This window comes from Tauraco erythrolophus, chromosome 1 (genome assembly GCF_009769465.1).
Source record: "Tauraco erythrolophus isolate bTauEry1 chromosome 1, bTauEry1.pri, whole genome shotgun sequence".
Lineage (NCBI taxonomy): Eukaryota > Metazoa > Chordata > Aves > Musophagiformes > Musophagidae > Tauraco > Tauraco erythrolophus.
The window spans coordinates 362816-387723 of record NC_141465.1 but is presented as its reverse complement, the minus strand read 5'-3'; the positions used below and the strand labels follow the sequence as shown (position 1 = coordinate 387723).

Here is a 24908-nt window from a genome sequence, read left to right as displayed (position 1 = left end):
ATGTGATTTGCTGAGGAGTCTTCTTGGTTTTCCGAGAAATAATATTTTTGTAAACTTATACAGGTGATTATGGAACTTCCATTTTGGGTTAGGAGTCGGGCTTCGGTTATTGCTGCGCAGACGTAGCGAGGGATTTCTCTCAGCCTTTCCATAAACACATTCACCAACTGGAAGCAATTGCTTCACCAAACCACAGCGAAAACAGCCTCTGCTTTTACCAAGAGCTTTTTGTTTCCATTACATTTGAGAAGCCACCGAAACCATCATACGGATAAAAGTGAAACCCGCCTCTGGTCAGAAAATAATCCCAGCCTTTTTCAGCTCTTAAAATATGAAAACATTTAATTGAATGCATCTTTGTGTGGGCTCTGGTAAACCGTTCAGCTATACACTCAGTTTTAATTATTCAAATACATTTTACACATTCATTACTAAAAAGGGACTTCTTAAAATTGAGCCACGAGAGCACTGACAATGTCATGGCCTGGGAAAACTTGTATTTGGCACAAGAGAGAGACGTGTCTAACTGAACACCTACATGTCAGCTGTGATGTTCAGGCTTTTCACACCCTGTTCCACACTGGCATAGTCCTTGCCCCGTGGAGCTTTGGTGCAGCGTTGCTGACCGTGTTCTTTATTGTTTGCAGTTTTTCTACGAGCACTTGCTTCTGCCGAATTCCCCCTGCGGGTGTTTGTATCGTAAGTGCTCAGAAAAATTCCAACCAGAAATATTCAGGCTTAGACTATTCTCGTGTGCTGCCCATCCCTCGTGTGGAACGGTATGCCGTGTAATCCGCAGTCTCTCCACTGATTGGTTAAGTTGGGTGCAAATTACTCATTTTCCCTGCTTTACTGAAACAATTTTCTGGAACCCCTCTAATTCTCATTTTTCTTATTGTTTTTCTCATTTTATCTCTTCCATCTTCCTTTTAGGGCAGCCAATTTCTTGGTTAAATGTTAATATTTGTTTAAGTTTGAAATTATGATTTGTTTTCTCCAGCATGACCAAAATCTAACTTCAGACCGCTTTTCAGCCAGGCTTAGGAGTAAGCTCTTCAAGGCTTTGTGACTCGGGCACGGCACCAGCACCTGTGGGGTGGCTGCCCCGGGGTGTTGCAGAACCCTTGGCTGCTCTTTGTGTCGTGACCACATCACGAGAGTACAACTCCAAGTGCCAGAAATCTGCATTTGTGTGCCAGAAGGAAACCTTCCTTAATCCAACAGGGCTCTGGGATTTCCCATCTCAGGATTTCTAAAGACGCTTTCCCTTAGTCTCAACGATCCACTCTTCTTCATTGTTACCCCAAGACGATATATTCCCATTTTTCAGGGCAACCAGAGTAAAGAGGTGGGTGAAATTCCCTCAGGGGTCACTGTGTATCAAAATGGACCCCATCGAGCATTTAAAACTTCCCCATTTTATATAGTTAGCTGAGAATTTATCTCCAGCATATTACAACTAAACCGGATTTGTTCGCCTGTCCTCAGACTTCCAAGAAACCAGGAAAGCCACACGGCATCGATTTCGGTACAGGAGAGCAGAGCCACTGACCAAGCATCAGCTTCTCGTGCATCAGGCACGCATCAGCGAACGAAAACGGGGATTTGCAAAGTCTGTGTGGTGATCTGCAGTTCATGGATCTGTTGGGATATCTCTGCATTTCCCTAATGCTGGCACCGAGACAAAACCTGAGATTGTGGCCAGCAGGTCAAGGGAAGTGATTCTGCCCCTCTACTCAGCTCTCATGAGACCCCACCTGGAATACTGTGTTCAGCTCTGGAGTCCCCAACACAAGAAGGACATAGAGCTGCTGGAACGAGTCCAGAGGAGGCCATGCAGATGATCCGAGGGCTGGAGCACCTCTGCTATCAAGACAGGCTGAGAGAGTTGGGGCTGTTCAGCCTGGAGAAGAGAAGGCTCCGGGGTGATCTTATAGCAGCTTTCCAGTACCTAAAGGGGCTACAGGAAAGCTGGAGAGGGACTTTTTACAAGAGTGTGTAGTGATAGGACAAGGGGCAACGGATTTAAACTGAAAGAGGGCAGATTTAGGTTAGATATAAGAAAGAAATTCTTTACACTGAGGGTGGTGAGGCACTGGCACAGGTTGCCCAGAGAAGCTGTGGCTGCCCCATCCCTGGAAGTGTTCCAGGCCAGGTTGGATGGGGCTTTGAGCAACCTGGTGTAGTGGAGGGTGTCCCTGCCCATGGCTGGGGGGGTTGGAACTGGATGATCTTTGAGGTCCCTTCCAACCCAAACCATTCTATGATTCTGTGATTGAAGGCTTCAAAACTGAGGTGGAAGCCTTGTTATCCATGGACTCCAAAATAGGATCACCAGCTGGTCGCGTAGTTTCTTCTAGCCTCAGATTCTTAAATTTTGGGTCACTTTGCAGTTTCCATAAATCTGGAATCATCTATAAGGCAAACGAACATGCAGGCAACCTTTCTAGTAGTTTAGAACTTTATTTTTAGGTGGTCTCTGTGTTTTCATATCTGTGAAGCTAAGACTAACTGTGCCAAAATCTTCCTGGAAACAGTGGACATAGTAGCACTGAGGCCCTACCTTTTTTCTTTTTCAGCCAAAAATACACTAAGACTTCATCTGCGTTACAGAAAATGCTATGATCTCACACCAAAATGGTTCTATTAGCATGCTTCTGGATACGTTTCTTTCCTTTTTTGTCTGAATGTGATCCAGCTTGCAATTTGTCAATGAGTTATTTAACTTTTCTTTGCCTGATATGTCTGTTTTCACATTAAATAATACTGTTCACTGGAAGAAGCAGAATTAAAATATAATTTTACCAAAACAACAAAAAAAATCTGTAAGTCTTCCTAAAGACATTCTTGAAATTACTGACCTCTTGTTAAACTTCCTATTTTGTAGAAACTGCTAAGCAAATCAAACTAACTTTATTTATTTAAAAAAGGTTTTCAAAAGGTGGTTTCTGAGATCATGTTTTGCTTGCTGGTGTTTTCAGTTCTTACCTGTATGGATGTGGTTAAGAGGTGGCTAGTAAGTTGCTCCATCAGGGCTAACAGGTTCTCCAAAACAAGAATTCAGTTGCTTAAGTTGTCTGGATGGGAAACAAGGTGCTATTTTGCAAATTGTGGGTTTGGGACTATCCTCAAGCAAGAAAAGATGATTAAAAAAAAAAAATCTTTCAAAAAAGCGCTAGGATTAGAGCTCACTGTGTTTTTCTGATTAAAGGGAAGTGTCAGTTCATTGAAACAAAAATGTTTTACATAAAATCTTGATTTGTATTAATTTTGTTTTCAAGCAACTGTTTGGGAAGGCAACATGACTACTTGCTGTGAACGTGCTCAGCAGCCTGCCCTGATGCTCGGCCTTTGGGAATTGGGAGAGTCTCAGCAAGTCTAGATCTGCAGAATCCTTCTGAGTCACTGTAGCAACATAGAGCTATGGAATGCAAAACTGCTGGAGTTGGTCTGTGCTGGATAAGCCCATGACAAAGCACAACAGCAGTGATCATTTCCTAAATACTAGACTCAAAATGTCTCCACCTGTCTTAATATTCTGGAGGTGAAAGATAATTGAAAAAATGGTATTTTCTATGTTTGAGAGACAAGTGATGACCTATGGGGAACAATAGTTTCAAGGTGCCTTTTAGGCTAACAAGTAGTCAGTCTGTGGAAAGATTTGCTAAATAATTTCGTATGTTCAGTCGCTCTATCTGAAAAAATGAACTCCCTACTGAGGTTATTATTTCAAAGGTAAAATTTAGTGTTCAAAAATCTTGTTTAAAAAAATAAATGTGACCATCTACATTTATGAAACTTAATTGCATTAAAAATGCTGCTTTTCTCTTCCTTAGATGATGAAACAGATCCTGTTTTAGAAAGAATTGTGAACATCCCTTCCGTTCATATTCCGACTGTAATTTCTCCTGTTACATCAGCTTCAGGAAAAAAAGATAAGTCCGTCAGACAAAGATCAGGAAAATCTCTGGCATCTACAAAGGCAAACCATGGCAAAACAGGCCCTCCCCCTGATCACCTGGCAAAGCAAGAGGAAGGAAAGGTGAGAGAATAGGCATAATCCAATGAACACAGAAAAGAAACAAATGAAAATTCAAATACGTGAACTTGTGTAACAGAAACATATATTCTTCTCAGAGGGCTTTGAGCTGTGCCTTAACAAATTCCTAACAATTCATAGTGCTTCTGAGGATATGTTTTACTCTTCCAGTTGTTCTCAGATGTGCATACTGGCGGCTGTTGATGAAGCCAGCCTTTATGGCTCCATGGTGTAGAGCAGTGTGTATTCTATGGTCCACATACTTTTTTTCAGTTTTGGCTTTGCAGTTGCACCTGGTACATGATTAACATCTCAGGAACTAGAACTGTTTTCGAAATTAATTTGTAGTTTATCAAGTAGGAGAACATCTCTGTGCTTTCCAAAACCTGCATTGGAAAGTCTAACCAACCAGTAAATGCGTGGAGACAGCTTTGCAAAAGCTTGCTCTGCAATTTGGTCTTCCCAGCTGATGACAAGCCGGGGACCAGCAACTTGAAGTTACTTGTGCCTGTGACTGAAGTACTTCTGTCAAAGGGCAGTGGTTTGGGAAGGATGGATGACATTTCAAGAGCAGATTCTGAATTTCTGTTATGGAATACTTAGCACAGAGTGATACAGGAATTACAGGACCATGTGCCTCAGAAATGCACAGCATTTGAACTTGAGCATCTTCCACAGAGCTCTATGAGAAGCTTTTTGGCATTAAAACATGTGAGTGGAGGAGGCTATATCAGTTCAGAAATGGGTCACGATTCCCTCTGCAAAATGATGAACCTAAATTATTTCAGGTCATTAGCTAACTATTAGCAGAATATTGTAGGCAACAGCAGGAGGTGGTTTGGTCTGGTCCAGTGATCTGACAGATCAGCCAGAGTATAAGTTACATGAGAAGTTCTCAGAAATATGGGGGCAGATATTAGCAGGATGGTGGAAGACAGTGCAGGAGTTCTCTATTTGGGCTGATTTAACCTCTTTTCTTTTCTTTTTTGACACTGTTTTCTCCAACCAGCAGCGTCACAGAAATGGACACAACTAACACACAAAACAAACTCTGAGAGAGGGACAGAAACGAACACAAGTAGCATTGAGCACCAATTCAGTTATCACCTTGAGTTTAGGAAAGGACAGACTTTTGAAAATAGGCATGATCAGAACACGAAGCAATGAAGTCCGTAAACAGTTTCAAGTAACACTAATGCTGTAAAATATCCTGTCTGGGATAATTCTTTAATGATAGTTAGGACAAAAAGCTATCCCTTTTAACCTGATCAAAAGAGTAGCATTCCTAGATAATGTGCTTCTTAAAGGTGATTCTTAATATCTTTCCAGACTAACTGCAAAAATATTTAAAGCATATAGTAGGGTGTTTTGGTTGTCCCTGTTCTTGGTTCCATCTTTAATCAAGTATGGCTTAAGTGATGCAGAAAGAACTGTTAATAGAATGTTCCAGTTCTCACCCTGAGCCAAATTTAAGGCCAATCTACTGCATATAGTGCTTTTCATGACCAATTATTTTCCATTAAGCCAGTCATTCCTCCCTCTTATGTTCTGCTTCTTCCATAGGCTGGTGCATGTACAGAACGTGAGTGGCACCAGGTCTGCCATCTTTTCCTGCACTGTTTTCTCTTTTGTCCTGTTCCTCAGAATTTCTCCATGGAAAGCTAACACTAGTTCATCCAACTGTGGTGGCTTCCAATTCCAGAGGCATTTCATGAAACTCTGCTTCAGCTCGTTACTGTTTTCTAGGGCACTGCCTTGAAGGGGCTCACCACTTTCTGTTCTGAAGATCTGATTGTTTCTTTTTCAGAACTATGTCTTGGAAAACTGGTCTTTTGTCTACTCTGGTTACTTTTGGCCACTTCTTTCAAGGTCACTCACCAGAAGCTTGTGAGTTACCTTCTCAGCTCCCTTGGCAGGGGGAGTTGAATGGAGAGCATAGTTCTGTTGACAGAGCTGGACTGAACTGTTCAAAGAGGTAGAATGGGCAGTATGGAAATGAAGGATTAAATGCAGGTTTGTTAAAACAGGAGATAACTTCCATTACTAAGCAAATACGAGGAGAGAGTAGTAAGAAAGACAGAATGAGCACGTACTGGGAGTTGCAGGAATAGCCTTGGAAGACTCTTTAAACACAACGTACCTATGCTGCTTCCATGGTACCTAGTGGATGAAGTAATGCTGTGGCTCTTGTTTCAACATGGATTCTATCCACATTTGCAAAAAGTCCTGCTGACCTAATTCCAGCAAGTTTAGCTACCTATTTAAAGAGCATGAGCATGGAAAATGGCGTAGGGAGTTGCCAAACAGCACTCAGCATATCATACAGCAATTTTGTAGTGCGGACGAGCCCCATACAAACAAATAACCCTACTGTTAAAATTCTGTCAGGAGGACATCTGAGTTCCTCCTCTTCTTCCAAAAGGCTTTGTACTGTTTGATTTAGAATGTCTTCAGACAGAGAGTATCCATATTAGTGCACAGAGCACCTGGCTGTGTGGCTCTGCAAATATTTTGAAGGACAGGATTAGAATCTGAAACGGGTTTCAACAAATTTGCATGGACATGGTCTGGAAAATGGGATGCAATTCAGCAAGAATAAGCGCTAGGTTCTACAATTACATACAAATAAGCAATATCTGTCTGCAGAGTGGGTAACAGTTCTATCAGTAACGTTCCTACAGGGAAAGGTCTGAGAGTTGCAATGGATCCCAAGCTATGCACAAGTCAACAATGCCATCTTGCTGTGAGAAGGGCAAAGACCACACCGAGGTGAATAAACAGAACAGCCTGCTAAATACGTGCAGTTATTTCCCATTCAAAGCTGGCAGGGCCTCAGATGAAGTGTTATGTCCAGTTATGGATACTGCACGGCAAGAAAAATAGGGGCCAAACAGGAGAGTTTTAAGGAGAGCACCAAGGAGCATCAGAGGTGTAGAAAACTTGACCGGTGGGAAAGGTTGAAAGATGGGTTTGAGTCTGTTTGATCTAGCGTTGAGAGACAGAGTAACCTTCTGTAAAGAGCTAAAGGGACACCATCATCTCGTGGGCTAGCCCATATAATCAGGAGTAAACTGATTTCCTGTGAGAGAGATTCAGGCTAATGGACAGGAAAACATCAGGCAGGTTAGTCAAGGCAAAGCACTGAAGTAGATGGCCAGGAAACTTCCAGCCCTGGAATGTTTTAGGATAGGTTATGCTAACAGTTTTCTCTAAAGGTATAGGTATACTTGATTTATTGGTTTTTAGCATTGGACAGGGAGAAGTAGATGACAACTGACGGTTACTTGCACGCTGTTCTGTGACTTCTACCCCATGATCTTGTGACTACGATTTGGGGAACTGAGAGTAGCCTGAATTACCCAGTAATGTTGTGTAAAGTCACCATGAAATGTACAGCATCCTTTATGCTGAAAAACAGGTGGCGAAACATCTGCCAGTTTTTCCCTATTTTCCCCCATATTTCTAATCCTTGAAAACAAGAATATGGGATGATACCAGGAGTAGTGTTCTCTGTTACCTCTGAGTGCAACCCAAAACTGTTTTAATTTTACAACTACTGGCAAGAGTGTAGGTCATTGTCACACAAGCTTTTTTGGGGAGGGGATGACATCAAAGAGTCCATTGTTGTGTTGTTTTTCAAAATGTTCCAGGAGCTTCAGACATTTCTTAAGTCATTCATCTTTTCTAGTGTCAGAACAGTTTCACTACAGGGCAGTGCAAAGAGGATTACACGTTTTGACTGCCATCATTCCTTCCTGTCCCTTTCTCAAGTCAGTGCTTTACTTACCTTTTGTGCTCTTTTAATGCTTACAGGTAAAATAGCTGGTGCAAGTTCAGTAGTTATTTCACGCCAGTCTGCTTCACATTATCCATTTATCATCACCCTGACATTGTGCACAAATTAGCATAATGACTCAGCAAAATGAATAAAGTTAGGAAGGTTGTTCTTCAAGGGTTAATAAAGATGAGTGAAACAAGATAGCATATTCAAAGAAAATAAGCTCATCTTTCCACTTCAGAATCCATAAACTTCCAAAATCTTAAAAATCAGTGGTAGAAAGCGCTTTTTAAAAAACGTTTTGTTACAACTGAAATCTGTGGTCTCGTTTTTTCTTAGTTCTTTTAAAACTAATTCATGTTTCATTCTGTAGGTGGAAATGGAAGAATCATCTTCGCAAACACGAGTGATGTCAAATGCTCTTGCTTTCCCAAGTTTGAACGTCTCCTGTCCCAATGGGCTAGTATTAACTTTCCTTGGCGAACGTTTTGGAGGTTAGTTTCCTGAACCACAGCAAAAAGGAATTTTTAAAGAAGTTAAAATTACAGAAGAAAATTATTTCTGCCTTGATGGGTTTAGATGTAACAGTACGAATTTTTTAATGTCTCAGATTGCTAAGTCTGTCATAATATCTATTTAACAGTATTTGCAACATAAATAATATGTTTTAATTCAAACAAATGTAAAATCTAGCGTTGCAAGTTGTCGGACATAACAGTTTGGGGGCAGGAAAAAAACAACCCTAAAAAGCACTTGAGTGTCCTGTTGGATAATCAGTTGAATACGCATGTATGTTGGAATGCTAAAGAAAAATGAGCAAATTCTTGAATCTTGGGTGATAACCAGCAGATTGTTACGTTACGTATATCCGCACCTCGTCTGGAATCGTAGGTGCTGTTCTTAAGGCCACAATTTTTCATGTTTTAAAAGATTCAAGCAGGAATGACGAGAATGATTAAAGCGTTTGGAGATGTATATTGTAGTGAGCTTATGTCAGCAGAGAACTGAACTTAATTACCAAAGGAAAGGTCAAAGGAGTGACTGGTGCCAGTCTGGAAGTACAGAGGATACAGAATTTTGGTGCTAGCTTGTAAACACAGCACACAAAGGTATTCTGAATTTCAGGGGCTCGAAACCGAAAAGCAGTACTCCACACTAGATTTAAGTTATACTGGTTTTCTAATGGTAAGAGTGATTAACACCACTAACCCAGGCTGCGATGGGCTCTGCTACTGGGTGTTTTACAGTCAGGTTTTGTTGCCTTTCTGAAAGATACAATCAGTTTCAAACAGGAGTTTCTTCACCTAGGTCCTTTGGTTTATGCCGTGCAGAGAAGACAGTCATAATACGCCTTTCTACCCTTATCCGTGAATTTCCTTTTGCGGATTGATAGGCTGTGTAGATACTTCTGTTCCCAACATCCTTCTGCAATGACTCCATTTCTCAGTGTTTTTGAAAACCAGCGTGAAGTTCATCTTTGTATAGTGTAGACTGTAGTAAATCTCGGATTTTTGTAGTCACACTGTTAGGCTTTGAGGCAGAAAAATGTGAATTTTGCTGTTGTCATCTGGTTAGTTTTAAAAACAGCTACCTATAGATGTCATTTAACGGCTCCGTACACCAAACCTGTCCAGCCCAGGCTGTATCATAGAATCACAGAATGGTTGGGGTTGGAAGGGACCTCAAAGATCATCCAGTTCCAACCCCCTGCCGCGGGCAGGGACACCCTCCACTACACCAGGTTGCCCAAAGCCTCATCCAACCTGGCCTTGAACACTTCCAGGGATGGGGCAGCCACAGCTTCTCTGGGCAACCTGTGCCAGTGCCTCACCACCCTCAGAGGGAAAAGTTTCTGCCTTAGATCTAATCTAAATCTTCCCTCTTTCAGTTTAAATCCATTGCCCCGTGTCCTGTCACTACACACCCTTGTCAAAAGTCCCTCTCCAGCTTTCCTGTAGCCCCTTTAGGTACTGGAAGGCTGCTATAAGAATTGGAGGTATTGAGTACGTGAAAATAGATCAGCACGACTGCAGAGGTGCCCGTAGCCAGGAGTAAACCAGATTTATCACACGCCAAGTACACACTAGCAGTGAATCTAACACATCCTGTGCCTGAGCTGTTGCATAAAAACCAGCAGAATCATTTGTCTTCCTGCCAACTGATGAAACAACATACCTCTTAAAAACCAGCTAAGTGGTAAGTCCACTGTATATAAATCAATAAAAAATAAGCAATTTGTATTAAATAGTGTTAATAAATGTAGTATGGTACGCAAGGATCCAGCACAAATTTATAATCATGTGAGAGAGGAAGGTCTTGATTTTATTTTATTTTTTTTTGGTCCACACAGACTTGAATTGCTAGTAAAAGCCTCACTTGTCTTCTCAAGCATCTTGTCCTTTTAATATCAAAATCATAGAACAGCCCAGGCTGGAAGAGACCTCAGGGGATCATCTGGTGGATGATCTTTTGTGGAAAAGGGAGCCAAGATGAGATTATCTAGGGCCTCGTCCAGTCGCACCTTGAAAACCTGCAGCAATGGCATCTACCATGTCCCCAGTGTGGTTGTTCCAGTGAACGATTGTTCTCACTGTGAAAAATTACTTTCTTATATTGAGGTGAAACCTCTCCTGGTGCAACTTGTACCCATTGTCCCTTGTCTTCTCCATGGGGCTCCTTGTGAAAAGAGAGTCCTTGTCCTCTTTGTAGCTGCCCTTTAAGTACTGGAATACTGTGATGAGGTCCCCCACTGAGCCTTCACCAGGGAGAAGAGACCTTACTCCTTCAGTCTTTCCTCACAGACAGATTCTCCAGCCCTTTTATCATCTCCATGGCCCTCCTTTGGACCCTCTCCAGCCTGTCCATGTCTTTCTTGAATTGTGGGGACCAGAACTGGACACAGTACTTCAAGTGCAGCCTGGCAAGCGCTGAGTAGAGTGGGACGATGGCATCCGTGTCTCTGCTAGTGATGCCCCTGTGCATGCAGCCAGCCTGGTAGGTTTGGCCAGTTCAGGGTAAATGTGCTCTGATCGGTCGGGTACGACGTAAAGAGGATGCAGAGGATTTTCAAACATGTGTAGTTTGGAAAGGAACAGAAGTTGAAATGCTGAGTAGTCGAGGTGAACAGAGCGGTTACGGACACGTGCATGTCGTCTCGTGACACAACTACCATAATTGTACTCGTTAGCGTACTCAACACGCTCCCTTAATTTAATTTAAAACCTTATGTGTTCAAGTAGACAAAACTTCAGTTTCTATACAAATTCAAACTTGGTGAAACTCAGTAACTTTTTTCATCTCTATGGACAGTTAGGAAATTCCTCTCACTTAATGTCAGCCTTCCAGAAGTTCAGCATCCCTAATGAATCCATCTACAAATTTTCCTTCTTTCCGTTTGAAAAGACAGACACCTCCAGAGGAGGATGCAGAGTTTCTGAGCAGATGACTGCTTGGAATTGTTCTCTGTGAAACAGAGTCTGTCCCTGACTCTGTGGATTACACGGGGAGCCAAGGAGGGTCAGTGTGACTCACCTAAGGTCGCATACCTTCTGTAGACACCATGGTGCTGGGTGCTCAGCACTGTTTGAATATGTGCTATGCAGTATTAAATAATCCAGAATTTGCTTTCAGATTTGAAGAGTGAAGCCACTACAGCTGAAACTGAGAAAGAGTTGGTAAAGAAAAGTGAGGCCAAAGCAGATGAAGCCAAGGAAGAGAAGGCTGAGAAAGGCAAGGCCAAAGCACGTGAAGCAAAGGAGGAAGAGGTTATGGAAAGTGAAGAGCAGGAACATCAGGTTACAGAAGGTGAAATAAAGCACAAAGACACCAAGAGAGAACAGAGCAAGCAGCCTACTCTGGAAATTCTGGTTAGGCAGAGTTATCCCCAAAAGGTAAAGAACTTTCATCTACATACGTCTGTGGCAAGGCGAACAGAACAAGAGATGTCAAGAGTCATCACCAGCCAAGGAACTGTCATAAAGTACATGATGGATGGATCTACCCAGGTATGTTCAGTAGAATTCCTTGAAAGCAGCCTACGTGTGTGATTACCCTTGAACTTGTGCTTGTCAGCTGAGACAGAGAAGTGTCCAGTTCATAGATGAAGGAGTTAAGTAACCACTGAGTTATGCAGCCATGTGGAGACTAAAATTCTCTTGGCTTTGTTCAGAACCAGAACTTAAGGCACACAGGGAGCTTTAAAGATGAAAATTTTAGCCATGTGAAGATTTTAGGTAACTTTGGGTTTAGGGAATAGCTAAATATGGTTTTGAGAACTACATTGCTGCACTTAACCATCTGAAGCGTGGATTAGTTGAGCTTTGGGTATCTTTGGCAACACAAAAGCATCTACATATTTTTTCAGTCATCTAAACAGTCATATGGGATCCAGAAAAGACCTGAACTATTCTTCAGTCCTGCAGACACGTTTAGGTATCCTAAATTTTCATCAAAAAGACTTTGTATTCCTAAATAGCTTCTTTGTTTACACACATTTAGGTTTCCCAGGATTCTGGTGCCTTCCAGTTGCTATAGGCTAGCCACCATCGTTGCAGATACTGTGATCAATCTACAAGCAATTGTCTTTTTAAAGTCTAAGACTCTGTGTGCAGTTAGCAAACTGATGGAAAGAGGAATCACGTGTTTTGACTTAGAAACTGTCAAAATAATTCCTTATTTCCTCAAGGTTTTTTCTGTTTAAGTAGACCGCAGCCCCCTCGTGCAAAATCTTTACGTTCATTCGTTATATTAGATCTTAAACTGTTTAGGCAGGATTTCTGAGAAACATACCCATCTCAAACGTATGCAAAGCAGCTGCTTGCTGTCTATATGTTCTTAACATACTATCTCCCGACAGAACAATAGAGATGTTATGTGCCTGGCATGAGTGTACCATGGTCTCTGTGTAAGCAGATCATGGGCTCATCCTTCTTCGCAGTGACTTCATGTTCGTGACTCTTGGAGAATGCATTGCCTGTAGATAAGTGTTCAAAAAAGAAGAAATAGTCGATTACCTTACAGTAACTGTAGCTCTTGAGATGTTTGTTGTCCGTCTGTTTTCCACCTTGTACCGTCTTCTCCCTAGCACATCTGTACTGGGTTTGTGACTGGATTCAGGGACGATTGTTCCCTTCCACACGGGGAACGTGTGTATCAAGAGCCGAGTGTGATGGACAATAGATCTCGGAAACCAGCTACAACTGGATAAATAACCATGACTTCTTTTTGTTGGCTGTCTTCGTGGCTAAAAAATCAACAGCAATCCCAGACGTGGAATACCTGAATACAGATCAATATGATGATACAGATGCATTACCACTGCTACAAAAAAAAATCATCAACCTTTGACCACTTAAATAATCAAATAATCTTTACTGTTTACTTTTGTAACACCTATTTGTTGCTAAATAGGATCCCCATTAATTTCAGATGCAACTGCCACAATTGCAGTCCTTTCTTTGTGAGATAACTTCTCTATTTCTTGTGTTCATGCTGAGTTTTTACTTTCTTCCCCTCCATCACCCACGACATTCTAGTGACTGTTGCATTTGCGACGTGTTTGTTTGAGACTTTCTGTTGGTGTTTGAAGTGATTTTAACCTCTGGTATGTCCTTGATGGCTGTAGGTTCTGTTTGCTGATGGCACAGTGAGTAGGAGTCCTGATTCTGGCCCTGTCCTTCCACCTCCTGCACTTCCAGATAACATGCAGCTGTTCCCAGAATCGGAGCCTTTGCCTGAGACCAGCACTAAGAAGGGTAACGTTTCCAGTGCTTTGGGCAGATTTCAAGCTAACAGGGCTGATGATACTTAATAAAAAGCGTGTTTCTTTAGTCCAAAAACTCTGTCAATGTGAAAATGCAATTTTATCTGTACTCAGCTGCTGCACACTGCTAATTTTTACCTTTGTAGCAAATCATTTCTGTCCTACTCCAGATTTCTTTTTCTTCTAACATGCTAGGACTCTAGTAAGTAACAAGGTGTGTAAGAATTGCATCAGTAGCAGAGTGATTCAACACAAAGGGTTTTAAAAGAAATCCTCGTAACTGTAGTAGTGTCAAATCCTCACTTGTGTGTTGCACAGTTTTTAGTCTTGGTATTGAGAAATGCTTCTCTCACAGAGGACTTACATTTTTCTTTCTCATTGTTTGTATTCCAAAGCACCTACTCTTGGTCATTGTAAATTGGTTGTATGGACTTGTGGTCCCGTCCTTACCTTATTTTGTTTGAGAAATGACCAAATAAAAGTTTACTTCGTGCCTCAGAGTGCAGTCCGAGATCACCGTCAGTGCTGCTTAGTGCACGGAATAATTATGACCTGTCATAACATTAACTTATAATTTATTGGAAGTGTGTGAATAAAAATTGCTGCCACAGAGAAAGGTCTCTGAAAAAGACACTTTCTGAGTCATCAAGTCCAGTCCCTGTTCTTAGGATATTCCTTAGGATAACTGGAAGCATGTTGGAGAGCTTCTCTGACAAACCGTCCTCTAATTTTCAGTTTCAGTGTCTGTCACCCGTGTATGTCCTTTATTCCTTATTCTTTAGTTACGATCACTTCCCCCCCTTCCCTCTCCTCTGCTTAGTCTTGACAAATCTATAGTGAACAATTTCATCTCCTTCTGTTTTGGTTTTGTTTTGTTTCTGCTAGGATGTTTAAGCCTTTTAGACTCCTCTCTGGACTATACTGTTCTCTTTTGCTTACATTTAGTCTAAGTTCCTTTCCTTGGATGTGGGAGACCAGAGTGCTCTGTCACATTTTTAATAAGATCTCTGCAATTCCCTTTCACAGTGGAATCTCCATCCCTTTTCTTCTGATGCACCATAAGATTGTGTTTGCCTTTTTTGTCACTGTATTTTCACACTGGTAACTTGGAGTCATTCTGCATGGATGATACCTCCAGGTCTTTCTTCTGCTGTTGTAAACGTGTCTGAAGCAGAAATTACTTTTATTCCTTTTCACATTAAATTTCATTCTAATAGGCTGTATCAGATTCCTCTTACTTTAATCTTCAAGGTCATGGGACAGTGTTGGATGCTTTTTTTTTCCTGTAATCCATTCTGATTTTCTTCTGCATTGATAGTCCCTTCCAAAGTCATATCCTAATTAGATTACATTAGCATGCTGGTTACTTTTAATGTCTTCCTTAATGACACAGAAAATAAGGTTAGTTCAAGGGCACACCTTTGAGTAAAAAGACTTGCCATTTCCTTCCATCCTGATAAATAGTTCTTTTTTTGATTCTGTCAAAACCAATATTCACAGCAACTCTGCACTTTGTTAATTTTGCTTTTTGCCTTAGAGGATACCAAGTCTGATAGAGAAATTTTTGTTTCTGCAGGAAAAGGCAGGGACAGAAACAGTGTATCACACCCAACCAAGGATGAGTTGTTTGAAAATACTGTTCAGGGTCTGGTTAATTCTGAGCAACCTAAGGAGAGCCAGGCAGGAACCTGGGTAACAACTACTCCGTCAGGCATTCGAGTGGGCACTGAGGGAGCGCAGAGAACGGATCCGAAGCCACTCTTGATGTATCGGGCGACTGACCCAGCTGATGGAACGGTATTGCTGTTTTGGTGTTTTTATAGCACTGTCTGCCAAGCTCAGAGGCAGGGCTGCCATCGTAAAAGTGGTAGGATTTGTTCTTTGAGCACATACACTACAGGTTGTGTTAGCACGCTCAGTAATGCAAAAGCTTTAGATTTTGAAGAAACTGTGATTCCTCGGTCTCTGAAGTAGATAAAGTCGCAGTAGTCCAGCTTCTTCAGAGTTTCAGCACATAGTGCCTTGTCTTACTGTCATTGCTGTTACAAGTGTCACCGTGCTCCTGTGAATGAGCATTCCTTCATTCCTTCAGGTCATGACTGTACGAGACGATGAAGTGATAATTGTTGAGAAGCTGGATGGTAGCAGAGTAGTGGATCATGCTGATGGTACTAGGATCACAACTTTCTATCAAAACTGTGAAGACCTTTTTGTACCTGAGGATGACGAGGAAACAGGTAAAATCAAAAGGGGAGCACTTCTCTCTGCGGTATCTCGTGAAGCAGGTAGTTGTCAAGGTACACTACAGATGGCTCATACTAACAGCCTAGATAACAAATCCACTGGTGCAGTCCAGGCTTAGTGTGTCCGCTCGGTCTTTTTTTAATCAATATTCAATGCAAAAATTACATCATAGCAAACAAGCAAATTTCCTTTTTATCCTGTACATAGTGACCCTCCTTCACCACAAGACCTCAGTGTCCAAGTTCTCGTACGTTCGTTGCCCTCTCTCCACCTACCCTGATACTGGCAAGCGAGCTGATTTGAGTCTTAACTGAATAGGTGTGCAAGGAGCAGGGCATCCTTGTATTCTCCAGAGAGGCCATGGACTCACCACCCTTGAAGATATTCAAAATGTGATTGAATATGGCCCTGAAAAATGCCACACTTAGAGAACTGAAACTTACACTCGCCTGAAACAAGTGGGGCTAATGGTCATCTGTGTTTCTTCTGGCTGCCAGTATGTTCTGTGTGCTTGGTTCATTTGCTGGATGATTTCTGTCTTTGGCAATTCACATGAAGTATAAAATTATTTCCTGCAAATTTGAATCCAAAGACCTTTTCATGGTTCGTGTGCTCTTGTCTAGTTGTTCTGTATTAATTCTTAGCTGAACCCTCGGAAGCCATCCCAAGGAAGGTGAGATGTGTGCAAGTAGAGAATCCTGAGTTTGCTACTGTTACAAGGAATTGTGAGGACGGTACCTGTTGTACCGTCTTTGGAGATGGCACATCTATTATAGCCAAGCCACAGGGAACTTATCAGGTGGGAATTATTTTTAGTTTGTGATAGTGAAATTTATCTCTGTGTTCCAAGATCTCTGCCATCAGTCTCTCACCTTGACTATTTTAACTCCCTTCTCTAAAGGCTTCACAAATCCTGTGATTCCCCCTCTTTTAATACTCTGCCAATATTTAGATATTTCCTCACAACTGTGTAGTCTATTTAAATCACATATAGTGTAGTATAATTAAATCTTAAATTTCCTGAAGTTAAAGCAAATATTACAGAGGCTAATACCAGCCTATCTTCTGGACCTCATCTTCTTTCTTTCTTTCTTACCCTCTAGTCCCTCAAAACTGGATGATTCAGTAGTGAAGTCTGAGAGCTGTCGCCTTGGTTTGCTTCTGTTCTTCATTTTCCTGGTACCTCTAAACTGAAGATTTCACCTTTCAGGACTGAACCTCTTCCCTTTTTGCTGTCATAGGTTTTACCCATGAAGACAGGCTCTCTTTTCATTGATGAAGGTTGCTCAGCAGTTTATACCCATGAAGTTTACAATTTCAGTAGCAAGAAAGAAGAGAAACAAGCAGGGAGATACATCATGAAACACACTTCCAGCACTATTTGTGAGATGATGGATCCTGAAGGAAATCTTTTCAAGGTAAAATACATGGAATCAAACAAGTTCCTGCATTTTAAGTAATTTTCTTATAAACATCTCTCAAAGTCAGCTTGTAGCAAGGAAGCTGGAGAGGGGCTTTTTACAAGGGTGTATAGTGCCAGGACACGGGGCAATGGCTTTAAACTGAAAGAGGGAGATTTAGATCAGATCTAAGGAAGAAATTCTTCCCTCTGAGGGTGACGAGGCACTGGCACAGGTTGCCCAGAGAAGCTGTGGCTGCCCCATCCCTGGCAGTGTTCAAGGCCAGGTTGGATGAGGCTTTGAGCAACCTGGTGCAGTGGAGGGTGTCCCTGCCCATGGCAGGGGGGTTGGAACTGGATGACCTTTGAGGTCCCTTCCAACCCAAACCATTCTATCATTCTGTGATTCTTGTAGTACTTAAAGTAGCCGAGCTAGCCAGAAGGAACAGCTCCTGAATCAGGTCTCTGAAATGTTCCTGAGGACGTGATGGGTTTCCCTTTTTTGGTATTTCCCCTCTTTAGAGAGACTGAAATAAAACACATGGTCTACAGTTTACCTCACTGTAAAGTCACCTTATCAGCTTGACTTGTCTTACAGAAAAAAATCATCTCTGCAAGTGAGGACTAAACACGAGAGGGGATATTGGCTTTTCAGAAGGTCCACAGAAAAATGGACCACTCTAATCTGCCCAGTAAGGCAAATATTATTGTAAAAGGAAAGATTCAGTCTTCAAAGTCATACTGATCATGCTGTGATCCTTTCACACCTAGGAGATACTTTTGAGCTAGGTTAGTACTTAATTTTGAGTTCAGGAAATCTTCTAAGTGTCTGTGACCTACATAGCGTTTTCTAATTAAAGATTCTAAATGTGACATCCTTAGAGTGTACTTTCTGTTGTTGCAATTGTAATCATTACCATTTTCCCAGATTCCTGTGAAACAGCACTGGGGTTCTGCTGGACATACACATTATAATACAGTTTTTAACCTGGTTTCCTGGGCTGAAGAAACTTATAGAGTGCTTATATAAACCTATGCTATCTGTCAGTCTCTCCCTAACAAATTTTGAACTAATCAAAAAAGAGGTAGAAATTTCAAAGACATCAAGCTCCTACAAAATCAATGCTAATTCAGAGCAGCATAGAATTTGCTTGGCATCAGCATCAGCACATCCCACTTTTCCTCAACTGGTACTTGAGGAACAAAGGAAGGAGGTTGAGGAGGCTGTGGGACAGTTCAAGGTATTGTGGGGACAATGATCCCAGGGGATATGGGGGTGTAGTAACAAAGGTGAGATTAGTGGTTGGTGGGGATGGCAGCCAGGTACAGGTGTAGTAGGGTTGGTTCTTCCTCTGTCCTGGTCACACCTGAGACTACAGCAAAAAGGGTGTGGACTGGTGCGTCAGAGTCGGTTCATGGACCACCCTTGGAATCACTCTGGTTTAAACTGTGTCTTCCAAAGGCATCTGTCCTCCAGCTGACTGCACTGAGAACCAGAGGCATCATTCTACCTCTGTGTATATGGTAATGGCACGTAAGTTAATAATCACAAGAAGGAAATACTGTAGAAATCCACTGTTATCATAAGATGATCTGAGACCATATTTGAAAGTGAATAAATGTCTAAAAAGGGACCCCTCTATGCATATATATATCTCTCTCTCTAGGTATGTACAGGTAGATAGATATAAATATATAATTAGTATCTATATCTATCTATATCTCTTCATATGTCAGCATGTGTATAGGTGTGTAAATATTTATACATGTGTGTATATATAGGTAGGTAGATATAATGCATATATATAATTTATATTTCTTCATATGTCAACATGTATGTAAATGTATGTATATGTAGGGGTATATATTTCTACATACACTCACCTATATACCTATACACACACACCCCCCTGCATCTATATACACATTTTTATATACATACATACATACATTTATATTTATATATACATCTATATGTGAGTATATATGTATTTACTATGGAATTATTAGCTAACGTTAGTGTATAGACATACATATAATTCTGTATATATTTGTGCGTATCTGTGGGTGTAGATGGATTTACATAGCTACCTATATACCTCACAGTGCCTGTCGGAGTGCACGGGTACCTAACTAACAATCCTTGAGCATTTATTAAACACCAGCGTGTGATATTAGCATTTGTGATATGGCATGTCTTTCTAGAAATGTTTGGTTTGCTTTTTTCACTGTCTTTTCAGTTTTTATGCATTTCTTTTTCCTGTAAATTTCAGGTTGCTCAACCTGAAATATGGTTTTTCTGTCTCTCACTGGGCCAGGTCATATTACACCTCAGCAGCAAGTCACTGTTTCAAATGCATCGTGTAACTCAAGTCATTTTAGATGATTTCTGTCACAGGTTATGGCTGATGGCAGCACGTCTGTGTGTGTTCCTGGCATTGACTCCGGTGACCAGGAGGACAGGAGCTCAGCATCAGCGCTTCCAGAAGTTACCAAACCTGGCACTTACGATGCACATGTCCCCAGGTAAACTGCACTGGATTCACAGGTTTTCACTTTCGTTCTTCACTACACTGTGTTTGTACAGGACGAGGGGAAAAATGAGATGTAAAAGGTTATGGGCCAAGATAAAGGCAGGGACATCACTTCCCAATTACCATCACAGGCAAAGCAGACTCAACTTGGGGAAAATTCATTTAATTTATTGCCGGTTAAAATAGAGAAACAAAGACAAAAGCTAAAAAACCTTCCCACATCCCCTTTTTCTCTCAAGTTCAACATCACTGCCTCATTCCTGACCTTTCTACCTCCCCCTGACCCCAGCAGTGCAGGGGATGGGAGGTTGCCATCAGTCCATAACGGCTCATCTCTGCTGCTCCTTCCTCCTCACACTTTTCCCTTGCTCGACTGGGCTGCAGTCGTTTCGGTGAAACCTGCTTCAGCATGGGCTCTCCACGGGCTGCAATTCCTTCAGGAAACAGTCCACCTGTGCTGATGTAGTCCTCTCCAGAGGCTGCAGTGTGGATATCTGCTCCACCACGGTCCTCTCCAGAGGCTGCAGTGTGGAAATCTGCTCCACCACGGTCCTCTCCAGAGGCTGCAGTGTGGAAATCTGCTCCACCACGGTCCTCTCCAGAGGCTGCAGTGTGGATACCGGCTCCACCATGGCCCTTTCCAGACGCTGCAGAGGAATCTCTGCGCAGCCACCAGGAGCACCTCCTACCCTTCCTTCTTTTCTGGTCTCAGTGTCTGCAGGGCTGTTTCTTGTACTTTTTCCCCCACTCATCACTCCCTGCACAGCATTTTGTCCTTTCTCACACACGTTCCCTGAGATGGACCATCCTGGCTGAGGGCTCAGCTGTGTCCTGCAGAGGGTCTGTCGGAGCCGGTGCCCAGCACAGGGCAGCCCTTGGCCTCTCCTCGCAGGGGCCACCCTGCAGACCCCCCACCAGCACCTGGCCTCCTGTGCCAGATACAGTCCAACACGTGTGGCTGGCTGTGCAGGTTCTTCATCGTCCACGCGGATGGTTCCGGAACCGAGCTCCTGCGGAGCAGGGATGTACATGAGTATCTTGCCGAAGCCGGTCGTGATCCCGCTGCTGCTGTCTTGCAGGACCCTGTACAAGGACATCCAGGTAGGAAAGTTTTATTTCTTTTTGACAAACTTACAACAGAAATAATTAGAAAAGTGGAGTCAGAAGCTTCAAAACTCTTATCTGGACAAGAAATTTGAAAATGTTTTTCCCCATGTAGAGAGGCACCCACACTTCTGGCAGCAAAACAAGGGGAAGAAGGAGCTTATGGAAAACTCTAGGAAGCAGGGAATCAGCTGAATGACACTGTGAAGGGATAAGCAAACAAACAACTGGAGTATCTTTATCCACTCTCAGACACGCAAAGCAAAGCGATTGCCAGATGCATAGATTCTCGGTGTTTGCCATCAGAAAACACTGAGTGTGTCACAGTCTTCATCAGTGATATAACTCTGTTTATCAGTGAAGACGAGATGACTCTGGATGTTGACCCTCAGTCTGGCTGTTGGAAAGGGTAAATATATGTGATTAAGAAACTGGAAAAACCTGACTGAAATAGGGGATGCCAATAGTACATGGCACTAACCACCTCGTAGTAGCACTGCGAGAAGTCACATCCTGACATGGTTGGCTGCCAGTGGAAGTTAGCTGGAGATCCTGTGGCTCTATAAAATACAGTGACACAACAGGTAGATCCTAAGAAAACAAATATAGAATCATAGCATAGTTTGAGTTGGAAGAGACCTTTAAAGGTCAGCTAGTCCAGCCCCCTGCAGTGAGCAGGGACATCTTCAACTCCATCAGGTTGCTCAGAGCCTTGTCCAACCTGACATTGAATGTTTTCAGGGATGGGGCATCTACCACCCCTCTGGGCATATATCTTTATGAAGACAGCATCATGTGGTTCCTCCGGATATGGGGGGATGATAAGGGCAGTTTCCTTCAAGCTGTAAAGTACTACGACGTTCTCCAAGATTTAAATCATAAGCATGGGGAACAGCTTTCCCACCTACTACTCTTACCAGGTTTTGTACATTTTTAATAATGTGCCCATAATAATGACCCACTATATGAACTGAATGAAATAATTTTGCTATAGGAAAAGAGAAAGGGCACTGAGGGAGATGGAATAATAGGGAAGGTGGAAAGCTCAGGAAGATGGAGAAGATACATACCCAGTGAAAATCTCAGTAAAGAAAACCTGCTCACAGCCAGCAGTCATTTGTCATAGGAGCACATCTGCTTTTCCAGACTTCATACTCCACCTTTTTAATACTGGCTCTGTTTGCCTCGACAGCAAGGCTCTGCCGTTCTGTATCATTGTGACAAGGTACCTCAGTGGTGATACCTGTTCTGAAGGCCACCTGTGGGGCACATAATGGTAGATGAAGTTTGGATTTGGTTTGGCTTGGAAAAAATATTTTGAAGAACATTAAAATTAATCAGAACAATAAAAAGAGATGATCAGTCATCTCTGATGGAATCCATCCAGTGATCAGATTGTGAAGTATGAAATACAGTGAAGAATTATCCTTGTTTTTACACCTTCCAAGATTAGTATTCAGTGAACATGGGATAGCAGTCTGCTCTTCCTTGCTTGGGATACTCCACACCTGAGCTGTTACCGAGACTTAATGCAAGTAGCACAAGCAGCACGGTCTGAGCAATCCAAACTCCTCCAACTAGTCTGTCAGCGCTTCAGTGATCTGATACTACCTGTAGCCATGAGTATCATATTTTCTCATGGAGTTTTACCACTTGGTAATAAGGTTTTTTTATACTTAAGTATATTTTTCTGGAGGTTTGAGACACTTGTCCCTCATTTTTGGATTTGAATTGATTCTTAGCAAAATGTCTCTGAACAGGTGTTTTAAGTATTACTGTCCTCCGCCCTTTGGCCGAAGGCTCCCCCTGGGAAACGAAGAAAGAACCAGAGAGTATTGTTCCTCCAAATCTTCAGTCAAGGACCTGGGACACGTTTTGCCCTTCTGAGGTATAATTGCTTCAAGTTTATTAAGCAGGCAAAGCAAGAGCTAGTCTGTGTCAGGGAAAAGGTAGTCACCTTGGGCTTCTTTTACTCTCAGTAAGGTGATATAGCAGTTTTAAGGGGAGTTCATCTTGCCAGATGAAGAAGGTTTAGGATAGATAAATTGTGCCCAAGATCTGTTGACTTTATTGTCTAGACGTGTGATGTTGTAAGGAGACCTGTGCTTTGCAGCTCGGACACACCTTGCCAATACCTGCATTTAGTCAGTAACACAAGCAGCCTCTTGCTCTTTTTGCTTGTTCTCCTCTCTGTTCAGGGGAAGATCACAGGTCCTTCAGTCAGAAGACCTGTTTGGAGGGGTCTCTGCATTGGATCCAGAGAGCAGACGTGCTTGCCAGTACCTGTGCGGAAATGTCCCAGTAAACTGCAGGTCCGCCAGCTGTTCCAGTACCAGCCGCTCAGCGATGAGTTAAGAGAAAAGCTGCAGCTTTCCCTCAAGGTAGCACAGTCACATTCATTCAACATCCCAGTAAGCAGCAGAGAACGGACAGATTGGGTGATGTGAATTTGCAGTATGTGCCCGAGACAAAAAAAAATAAATCTGTTACACGTGAAGAACGATCAGCATTCCGTACATAAACAGGTGCTCTAAGGAAGGTGTATTTCTGAAGCAGCTCAACTGTTTTCACTCATCTCTTGTGGAACCTGCTTTTCTGTTCAGATACGTGGGATCCAACCCAGTACCCGTCACAGACAGTACGCTGACAACTAGTTTGCTTTCTGTCAATATTGGGGTCTCTTACTTGGCTTTGACTTTGCTTAGCATTTGTTTTTTTAAAAAACTATTTCTCCATGCAAACCTCTAGATATCCATATAAGTCATTCACACAAATTCACAGAAAGGGCCTTTATGACATTGAGAAGAAGCATATACGCCCGTTATTTCTACAGACTTTTATCTATATATGTGACCCTTAAGTCTACCTCTGCAAAGAAAACATCTGCATCTTTCTTGTTCTTTTTCATTGTTCCACCAGGAGTATATAGACAACATTTTAAAGCAGGAAAATGAGCTGGAAGAGATGAATGTAAAAGAACCAAGAACAGACGAAGAAAAGGAGAACGCTGCAAGTCTCCTCGAACTGGTTACGGTGAGAAAGGCACAATTTGTAACTACTTTTTCCAACAAAACCACTGTATTGCATTGGAAGTGTCAGCCTTGGGGGGAAGCAATCCTCAAAACAGTTCAAGAGTTTGGCTCTACGGAACGATACATTCCCAAACACACAGGCCGAAATTACTGGAATGTGTATATCCTCCAACATAGGGATGAGAATGTTTCCAGTCTGTTGTCACTGCAGCTGGGAGGGAGACTTCCATTTCAACCACGGCCACCTCCACAGTGCAAGTTTAAACCCTGCTTTTGGGATAATCCACAAACAATCTGGAGGAATATTGTTATTACTGCTGAGCAGCATTTATATTTTTGGAAAACGTGCTCTGCTAATTCGCAGAGCTAATTAGAGAGTGAAAAGAAAAAGGAGGGGAATAAGGAATGGGAAAGGTGGGAAAATAGGGACAGAGGGACTTGGGGTAGCAGTCAGGAAACAGCGAAGTTAGTGGGACATGAGCATTAAAAAAAATTAGAAAAATTCAGGCAGCAAAAGCGGGTGGGATGAATCAGGATGAATGAGAGAAACGCTGCTTACACCTTCTGTAAGGGGTGACCAGTTTGCTCTATTTCAGTTATTTAAATAATTTGTTTCCTTTAATTTGGCACTTGCATGATGTGAATTCACACACTAGATTTTTTCAAACATTAAAAAATCTCCATTTGAAAAATGAGATCTAGCCACGTTAGTTTAAATATTCACCGCCAGATGATCTGCCCACCCTCTGGCAGTCCGTGTACTCCAGCAAACGTCGTCTTGGCCCTCGAGTCCACCTTTTAAACCTTGTCTCAACATGCAGAAACACGAGGCATGAGATCTTTCCAGTTGTAAATGCTGTTCATTTCCTTTTCCTAGCTTTCTGGATTGATCTATAAATTTACTAGTATTTTTCCTTACAAGCTTAAAAAACCCCATGTAATTCTAGAATTTGTCTCTGAGCTGTTTAGCCAAGTTAGTGTTTTCCTTTGCTGAAACTAAAGCCTATTGTTTGATAT

The 24908-nt window shown here is 42.1% G+C and overlaps 1 protein-coding gene across 1 annotated transcript in view; it reads left to right on the top strand.

Moving 5' to 3' along the window:
• The window catches only part of SPAG17 (sperm associated antigen 17), a 97415-nt gene that overhangs the window by 57999 nt on the left and 14508 nt on the right, over positions 1 to 24908 (top strand). Inside the window, exons 24-36 of the mRNA XM_086622576.1 lie at positions 3837 to 4042; positions 8191 to 8311; positions 11448 to 11821; positions 13441 to 13570; positions 15155 to 15375; positions 15671 to 15815; positions 16467 to 16621; positions 17064 to 17240; positions 19620 to 19747; positions 20726 to 20856; positions 22620 to 22747; positions 23058 to 23240; positions 23779 to 23892. Of these exons, the coding sequence (XP_086478702.1) occupies positions 3837 to 4042; positions 8191 to 8311; positions 11448 to 11821; positions 13441 to 13570; positions 15155 to 15375; positions 15671 to 15815; positions 16467 to 16621; positions 17064 to 17240; positions 19620 to 19747; positions 20726 to 20856; positions 22620 to 22747; positions 23058 to 23240; positions 23779 to 23892 (2213 nt within the window). The remainder of the gene's footprint in view (positions 1 to 3836; positions 4043 to 8190; positions 8312 to 11447; positions 11822 to 13440; positions 13571 to 15154; positions 15376 to 15670; positions 15816 to 16466; positions 16622 to 17063; positions 17241 to 19619; positions 19748 to 20725; positions 20857 to 22619; positions 22748 to 23057; positions 23241 to 23778; positions 23893 to 24908) is intronic.